The sequence below is a fragment of the Xenopus laevis genome, chromosome 4L (assembly GCF_017654675.1).
Source record: "Xenopus laevis strain J_2021 chromosome 4L, Xenopus_laevis_v10.1, whole genome shotgun sequence".
In the NCBI taxonomy this organism is placed as follows: Eukaryota; Metazoa; Chordata; class Amphibia; order Anura; family Pipidae; genus Xenopus; species Xenopus laevis.
In genome coordinates this window covers 116,006,481-116,015,683 of record NC_054377.1, presented here as the reverse complement: position 1 = coordinate 116,015,683, position 9,203 = coordinate 116,006,481, and the positions used below count along the sequence as shown (strand labels likewise).

Below are 9,203 nucleotides of genomic sequence, written 5' to 3'. Positions count from 1 at the left end.
TGTCCAGGTCGTTGCACCCTTTAAACAACTTTAAAATCATTTTTCTGGCCAGAAATGTCTTTTCTAGATGTTAAAGTTCGCCTTCCCATTGAAGTCTATGGGGTTCGCGAACCGTTCGCGAACCGCTCGCATTTTTGCGCAAGTTCGCGAATATGTTCGCGAACTTTTTTTCCGACGTTCGCTACATCCCTAGTAGGCAGAAGAGGCACCTGCCTAGGGCACAAAGATGTGGGGGCGCTGGGCAGGTACCTAATAAAACGTTTTCTGCCTACCCGATAGTTCGGTCACTACCTCCCGTGCCCTTCCCCTTGGCCTGGTTATTGTGCGAATGTGCTCTTGCGCATGCGCACAATTGCGAGTGCGCACTTCTCAGCGCGTGTCTGCTCTTAGAGTTCCGGGCGCGCACACTGGCAGGGGTATCCTGCCGGCTGCCTAGGGCGCTCTGTCAGCACGGCCCGGCCCTGATAACAGGAAATAAAATTCAGACAGTTATAAATAAATTAGGTAACGAGTTATTAAGAAACAGACATACCTTAGAATTTAAATCTGGCTAGATACAAACTTTTCTACCCAGATACCAAGTTATCATTTAAACAATCGAAAGCGGAGAACAGAGGAACAAACTTGCAGAATAACTGCTAAAGTGCAATTTTATTATAGTCCACACAACATGTTTCGGGCCTCACAGGCCCTTTTTCAAGTGTGAAGTGCCAGTGCAAAGTACAACATTATATAACCACACCTGGGGGTGTGTCACCCCGCCCCCACCCATCATAGAGGTTTAACAATAAATATAAATATAAATATAAAAACATGTAATACATGTTAAGGTGGCAATATGTATGTGCAAGCGGTGAAAAGTGTCGACTGTGTTCTAAAAGTCCAAGATAAGAATCTCAACGTGAACCTAAAATGTAACAATAAAATGTAACAATAAAACAAACATTGTTAACACCAAAATTGGATATAATTCCATATATATAAAAGTGGATATATTTCCATATATAAAAACACTTGAAATAGTTTGTTAGAACTGCTAATAAAGCCTACTAACAGGGCAAGCAATGCTAAACATGTATTAATCATAGGCTATCGGTGCTAACTCATTAATATATATATTAAAGTATTCAGCTCTTACCCACAGTAGAAATGTAGGTTTTTCTCAAAATCTGGAATGAGAGAAATATACAAATGGCAGTTAATACAGAAATGGAGATAAGCTCCAATAATCATTCAGGCCCATAGGTGTCATAGTATTTAACTTTTTTATCCAAAGTGCTTCACGCTGCAGAAGCAATTTAGAGAGGTTGCCCCCTCTTTTAGGTCTTTTTACCTGTTCGAGCACCAACCATTTTAATTGTATGAGACTGTGTCCGTGGGATGTAAAGTGTCTAGATACAGGGGTATCTGACTGTGTGCCAACTTTATAATTCCTAATATTGCCTCTGTGTTCTTTTATACGTTCTTTCACTGACCTACTCGTTTGGCCCACATAGGCTAACCCACAAGGGCATTTTAGCATGTAGATCACATTTTTGGTCTCGCAAGTACAAAAATCCTTTAGCCGAATGGTATTCCCTTTTGTCGGATGATTTACTGTGTCCCCTTTTATAATAGAACTGCAGCATATGCAATTCAAGCAGGCATAAGTGCCTTTTTTAGGTGGTCCCCAGAACATTGTGTTTGATTGTTTCTGGGTAACATCAGAGGGACAGAGACAGTCTCTAAGGCTACGTCCTCTAGTATAGCTAAAGAGCGGAGGTTGTTTAAACAGTGAGCCATATGTCGTATCTTGTTGTAAGATCGGCCAATACTGTCTAACGATTTGTTCAATTTTTTTGCTTTGTCTACCAAATTTAGACACAAAGGGAATTCTCTGAATTTGATTAGATCTATTTTTTTCTTTCCTTTTTAAGAGTTCTTGTCTGTCCTGTTTGCTTACTAGAGTCTCTATTGCTTGAAGTTTTGGTATATAGTATCCTCGTTGTGAGAATTTTTTGTAAGCAAATTAGCCGCTGATTTATATTGTGTATCAGTCGATGCAATGCGGCGTGCACGTAAATATTGGCTTTTTGGTATGGCATTCAAAGTATGGGGGTTATGGTAGCTAGAAGAGAGTAAAAGTGTGTTACGGTCTGTGGGTTTAGAATACATCTCAGTTATGATGCTATTACCACAGATACCTAATTTTACATCCAAAAAGTTAAGTGATGTATTCGACCATTCCCCAGTGAATTTTATCGTCGGATGGTGAGAATTGGCTTCAATAAGCAGATTTTTGAAGGTATCTTCGGTACCTTGCCAAATAATGAGTATGTCATCCACATACCGCCAATATTTCAAAATGTGCCCCTTGAACTTACCCTGCAAAAAAATTTTTTGTTCAAGATGGTGAACAAAAATGTTGGCAAACGAAGGGGCCACCGACGCACCCATCGACGTACCCTGGCGTTGCCAGTAGTACTTGTCATTGAACTTAAAGTAGTTCCTATGCAGAACTAAAGTCAGACAATCTATAAGGAAATAGATAAGGTGATGTTGGATATTCGTCTCCAGTAAGGTTTCTTCAACATAGGCAATTCCCTCGTTTTGGGGTATGGCAGTATATAGACTTTGTATGTCTATACTGCAAAGGCTTACGTCCGGGCTAGTTAGGGTCAGATCTTGTAATTGTCTGAGTAGGTCAGTCGTGTCAGTTAGACATGTAGGTATATTTTGTACTAAGGGCTGCAGATACCGATCTACAAATTTTGAAAGAGGTTCCAAAATGGAACCTATACCCGATATAATAGGGCGCCCTGGTGGGTCAGTCAGTGTCTTGTGAATTTTTGGGAGTAGATAGAGAACAGGTGTACGGGGATAGTCGGTGATTAAAAAATCTTTTGTGGTTGAGTTTATGATCCCACTTTCCCATGCGGCTAATACCAGACTATCTACTTCCCGTTTTATAGACCAGACTGGATCGGTAGGGGTGACCTCATAGTGTTCCACTACAGACAATTGTCTGTTTGCTTCCTGCATATATTGACATGTGTCCATTATGACAATTGCACCCCCTTTATCGGCTGGCTTTATTACAATATCAATATTGTTAGTCAATGAGTGTAGGGCCTCTTTTTCTTTTTTTGTAAGGTTAGCCAATGATCTAGTGTTACCCCTAACGTCCCATATTTTTTGGACCTCCTGTTTAATCACATTTTCAAAGGTGGTAATTGCTGCATTTTCCACTACTGGATTAAAGCTACTAGGTTTTTTAAATTGGATATAATCCAGTTGGGTACCGGTATCTAGATCTGGATAATCTTTGAAATGCATTTTTAATTTAAGGCGTCTGACAAATTTCAAAAATTCTATTTCCCATTCATACACATTATTCTCATAGTAAGGTACATATCCCAAACCCTTATTTAGCAGAGAAACCTCTGTATCAGTCAGTGAATATGAGGAGATGTTGATACATAAGTCACATGAGTCAGTTACCTCGGCTTGGAGTGGAGTCTCTGTGGATATTGCTCCCTTGGTATAGGTGCTCGAGGGTTTTTGTATGAGCGCTTCGGTGGATAGCCCTTTTCCCGTGGATCCACATCTAAAAAAGGCTGGCTGGAGGTGGATGGGCTGTAATCGTCGCTGCTGCTGGACGCATATGACTCCATATGTGCAGCATTTGGAGTGGAGCGATAGTTCTGGTGCGAGTATCCGTGTGGGGCTGGCAATCCGGTCCGGGAACTTCCTCTGGTGCGTTGCCAATACTGTCCCTCTGCTTTCCGGTACGTTCCTCTGCCGCGATACTCCCTCTGGCGGCCACGATCTTCTCTCAGGTAGGAGCGGTCTTCCCTCTGCTGGTAACGGTCCTCCCGCCATGTATAGACCCGGTTTTGAAGATAATCGTTCGCGTCTCTTTCTAGTTTCGATGCTTTTTTAATTGCGACCTGCTCACGCAGTCTATTGAGTGGTTCACGCTGCTGTGAGAAGATTTTAACGGCTTCTTCCTCACCTTTATCCGCAATTATTTGTGTACGGAGTTTTTCAATATCTGATCTAATTGTCTCCACTTGCGTAGAGAGATTATCGACTGATAGTAGCATCAGGTCCAGGCTACATTTATTGCATATGGCAAACCACTGTTGGTTAAAGGCAGGGTCTTCAATGCCTAGATTAGGCTTAATGTCCAGCCGCAAGCCTCTTGGGATGCGCTTTTGTTTAATATACTGGGCCAAAGTGCTAACATGCAGTGTAAGGCTGATCTCTTTCTTTTGCAGGTTCAATAACTGTTTTCCAGCGTCATATTCTGGTGAAAAGTTGGAAACCTCCAACTGAAAAGATTCAACACGCTTCAAAATACGTTCCACATCAGAATCCTCATATGCGAAGGTGGATGTGTGGTCATTAGTGCTTGGGGTGGATTCCACCGACATGCTCAGGTAGGTTCTGCTTACGTGTATATGGCGGAATATAAATGTCCTTCACTTTGTCTTTAATACACGTGGAAAGCAGCAATGTGGCCAGTCCCGCTGTCTCACAGGTGCTCCGTCCACACACCTCAAATCTTGTAAACAATCGAAAGCGGAGAACAGAGGAACAAACTTGCAGAATAACTGCTAAAGTGCAATTTTATTATAGTCCACACAACATGTTTCGGGCCTTGGACTTTTAGAACACAGTCGACACTTTTCACCGCTTGCACATACATATTGCCACCTTAACATGTATTACATGTTTTTATATTTATATTTATATTTATTGTTAAACCTCTATGATGGGTGGGGGCGGGGTGACACACCCCCAGGTGTGGTTATATAATGTTGTACTTTGCACTGGCACTTCACACTTGAAAAAGGGCCTGTGAGGCCCGAAACATGTTGTGTGGACTATAATAAAATTGCACTTTAGCAGTTATTCTGCAAGTTTGTTCCTCTGTTCTCCGCTTTCGATTGTTTACAAGATTTGAGGTGTGTGGACGGAGCACCTGTGAGACAGCGGGACTGGCCACATTGCTGCTTTCCACGTGTATTAAAGACAAAGTGAAGGACATTTATATTCCGCCATATACACGTAAGCAGAACCTACCTGAGCATGTCGGTGGAATCCACCCCAAGCACTAATGACCACACATCCACCTTCGCATATGAGGATTCTGATGTGGAACGTATTTTGAAGCGTGTTGAATCTTTTCAGTTGGAGGTTTCCAACTTTTCACCAGAATATGACGCTGGAAAACAGTTATTGAACCTGCAAAAGAAAGAGATCAGCCTTACACTGCATGTTAGCACTTTGGCCCAGTATATTAAACAAAAGCGCATCCCAAGAGGCTTGCGGCTGGACATTAAGCCTAATCTAGGCATTGAAGACCCTGCCTTTAACCAACAGTGGTTTGCCATATGCAATAAATGTAGCCTGGACCTGATGCTACTATCAGTCGATAATCTCTCTACGCAAGTGGAGACAATTAGATCAGATATTGAAAAACTCCGTACACAAATAATTGCGGATAAAGGTGAGGAAGAAGCCGTTAAAATCTTCTCACAGCAGCGTGAACCACTCAATAGACTGCGTGAGCAGGTCGCAATTAAAAAAGCATCGAAACTAGAAAGAGACGCGAACGATTATCTTCAAAACCGGGTCTATACATGGCGGGAGGACCGTTACCAGCAGAGGGAAGACCGCTCCTACCTGAGAGAAGATCGTGGCCGCCAGAGGGAGTATCGCGGCAGAGGAACGTACCGGAAAGCAGAGGGACAGTATTGGCAACGCACCAGAGGAAGTTCCCGGACCGGATTGCCAGCCCCACACGGATACTCGCACCAGAACTATCGCTCCACTCCAAATGCTGCACATATGGAGTCATATGCGTCCAGCAGCAGCGACGATTACAGCCCATCCACCTCCAGCCAGCCTTTTTTAGATGTGGATCCACGGGAAAAGGGCTATCCACCGAAGCGCTCATACAAAAACCCTCGAGCACCTATACCAAGGGAGCAATATCCACAGAGACTCCACTCCAAGCCGAGGTAACTGACTCATGTGACTTATGTATCAACATCTCCTCATATTCACTGACTGATACAGAGGTTTCTCTGCTAAATAAGGGTTTGGGATATGTACCTTACTATGAGAATAATGTGTATGAATGGGAAATAGAATTTTTGAAATTTGTCAGACGCCTTAAATTAAAAATGCATTTCAAAGATTATCCAGATCTAGATACCGGTACCCAACTGGATTATATCCAATTTAAAAAACCTAGTAGCTTTAATCCAGTAGTGGAAAATGCAGCAATTACCACCTTTGAAAATGTGATTAAACAGGAGGTCCAAAAAATATGGGACGTTAGGGGTAACACTAGATCATTGGCTAACCTTACAAAAAAAGAAAAAGAGGCCCTACACTCATTGACTAACAATATTGATATTGTAATAAAGCCAGCCGATAAAGGGGGTGCAATTGTCATAATGGACACATGTCAATATATGCAGGAAGCAAACAGACAATTGTCTGTAGTGGAACACTATGAGGTCACCCCTACCGATCCAGTCTGGTCTATAAAACGGGAAGTAGATAGTCTGGTATTAGCCGCATGGGAAAGTGGGATCATAAACTCAACCACAAAAGATTTTTTAATCACCGACTATCCCCGTACACCTGTTCTCTATCTACTCCCAAAAATTCACAAGACACTGACTGACCCACCAGGGCGCCCTATTATATCGGGTATAGGTTCCATTTTGGAACCTCTTTCAAAATTTGTAGATCGGTATCTGCAGCCCTTAGTACAAAATATACCTACATGTCTAACTGACACGACTGACCTACTCAGACAATTACAAGATCTGACCCTAACTAGCCCGGACGTAAGCCTTTGCAGTATAGACATACAAAGTCTATATACTGCCATACCCCAAAACGAGGGAATTGCCTATGTTGAAGAAACCTTACTGGAGACGAATATCCAACATCACCTTATCTATTTCCTTATAGATTGTCTGACTTTAGTTCTGCATAGGAACTACTTTAAGTTCAATGACAAGTACTACTGGCAACGCCAGGGTACGTCGATGGGTGCGTCGGTGGCCCCTTCGTTTGCCAACATTTTTGTTCACCATCTTGAACAAAAAATTTTTTTGCAGGGTAAGTTCAAGGGGCACATTTTGAAATATTGGCGGTATGTGGATGACATACTCATTATTTGGCAAGGTACCGAAGATACCTTCAAAAATCTGCTTATTGAAGCCAATTCTCACCATCCGACGATAAAATTCACTGGGGAATGGTCGAATACATCACTTAACTTTTTGGATGTAAAATTAGGTATCTGTGGTAATAGCATCATAACTGAGATGTATTCTAAACCCACAGACCGTAACACACTTTTACTCTCTTCTAGCTACCATAACCCCCATACTTTGAATGCCATACCAAAAAGCCAATATTTACGTGCACGCCGCATTGCATCGACTGATACACAATATAAATCAGCGGCTAATTTGCTTACAAAAAAATTCTCACAACGAGGATACTATATACCAAAACTTCAAGCAATAGAGACTCTAGTAAGCAAACAGGACAGACAAGAACTCTTAAAAAGGAAAGAAAAAAATAGATCTAATCAAATTCAGAGAATTCCCTTTGTGTCTAAATTTGGTAGACAAAGCAAAAAAATTGAACAAATCGTTAGACAGTATTGGCCGATCTTACAACAAGATACGACATATGGCTCACTGTTTAAACAACCTCCGCTCTTTAGCTATACTAGAGGACGTAGCCTTAGAGACTGTCTCTGTCCCTCTGATGTTACCCAGAAACAATCAAACACAATGTTCTGGGGACCACCTAAAAAAGGCACTTATGCCTGCTTGAATTGCATATGCTGCAGTTCTATTATAAAAGGGGACACAGTAAATCATCCGACAAAAGGGAATACCATTCGGCTAAAGGATTTTTGTACTTGCGAGACCAAAAATGTGATCTACATGCTAAAATGCCCTTGTGGGTTAGCCTATGTGGGCCAAACGAGTAGGTCAGTGAAAGAACGTATAAAAGAACACAGAGGCAATATTAGGAATTATAAAGTTGGCACACAGTCAGATACCCCTGTATCTAGACACTTTACATCCCACGGACACAGTCTCATACAATTAAAATGGTTGGTGCTCGAACAGGTAAAAAGACCTAAAAGAGGGGGCAACCTCTCTAAATTGCTTCTGCAGCGTGAAGCACTTTGGATAAAAAAGTTAAATACTATGACACCTATGGGCCTGAATGATTATTGGAGCTTATCTCCATTTCTGTATTAACTGCCATTTGTATATTTCTCTCATTCCAGATTTTGAGAAAAACCTACATTTCTACTGTGGGTAAGAGCTGAATACTTTAATATATATATTAATGAGTTAGCACCGATAGCCTATGATTAATACATGTTTAGCATTGCTTGCCCTGTTAGTAGGCTTTATTAGCAGTTCTAACAAACTATTTCAAGTGTTTTTATATATGGAAATATATCCACTTTTATATATATGGAATTATATCCAATTTTGGTGTTAACAATGTTTGTTTTATTGTTACATTTTATTGTTACATTTTAGGTTCACGTTGAGATTCTTATCTTGGACTTTTAGAACACAGTCGACACTTTTCACCGCTTGCACATACATATTGCCACCTTAACATGTATTACATGTTTTTATATTTATATTTATATTTATTGTTAAACCTCTATGATGGGTGGGGGCGGGGTGACACACCCCCAGGTGTGGTTATATAATGTTGTACTTTGCACTGGCACTTCACACTTGAAAAAGGGCCTGTGAGGCCCGAAACATGTTGTGTGGACTATAATAAAATTGCACTTTAGCAGTTATTCTGCAAGTTTGTTCCTCTGTTCTCCGCTTTCGATTGTTTACAAGATTTGAGGTGTGTGGACGGAGCACCTGTGAGACAGCGGGACTGGCCACATTGCTGCTTTCCACGTGTATTAAAGACAAAGTGAAAGACCAAGTTATCATTATGATGCTAAAAACCAATGCTTTTGATATGAGATGTGATAAATATATGTGTAACGGGCAGCAGGGGCAGAACATTCTCCCGAGCTGCTAAATGCTTTTGTTTTCTGTATCTCAAACTGCCTTCCTTCTGACTGAAGCTTTGAAAAGGCCGTTGGCTGTATCATTGGAAAAGACACTCACTGAGGTCTGGACGCAAAAGAT

General features: G+C 41.4%; 2 protein-coding genes across 2 annotated transcripts; one reads left to right on the top strand and one right to left on the bottom strand.

The window, feature by feature from the left end:
• Nucleotides 1–222: 222 nt before the first annotated feature.
• On the bottom strand, nucleotides 223–4,629 carry LOC121403098. The gene is made up of 3 exons (XM_041590684.1): nucleotides 3,481–4,629; nucleotides 1,139–1,169; nucleotides 223–907 (listed from the first exon to the last, which is right to left on the bottom strand). Exons 1-2 carry the CDS (start codon nucleotides 4,413–4,415, stop codon nucleotides 1,163–1,165), a joined length of 942 nt encoding a protein of 313 aa, XP_041446618.1. The 5' UTR covers nucleotides 4,416–4,629; the 3' UTR covers nucleotides 223–907; nucleotides 1,139–1,162.
• A 36-nt stretch (nucleotides 4,630–4,665) lies between these two features.
• On the top strand, nucleotides 4,666–8,992 carry LOC121403097. The gene is made up of 3 exons (XM_041590683.1): nucleotides 4,666–6,008; nucleotides 8,321–8,351; nucleotides 8,583–8,992. The coding sequence occupies exons 1-2, from the start codon at nucleotides 5,074–5,076 to the stop codon at nucleotides 8,325–8,327; spliced, it is 942 nt and encodes a 313-aa protein (XP_041446617.1). The 5' UTR covers nucleotides 4,666–5,073; the 3' UTR covers nucleotides 8,328–8,351; nucleotides 8,583–8,992.
• The last annotated feature ends 211 nt before the right edge of the window (nucleotides 8,993–9,203 follow it).

Excerpts from the sequence above, each read along its gene's own strand:
- LOC121403098 (XM_041590684.1), bottom strand. The coding sequence starts at position 4,415 with ATGTCGGTGGAATCCACCCCAAGCACTAATGACCACACATCCACCTTC.
- LOC121403097 (XM_041590683.1), top strand. The coding sequence starts at position 5,074 with ATGTCGGTGGAATCCACCCCAAGCACTAATGACCACACATCCACCTTC.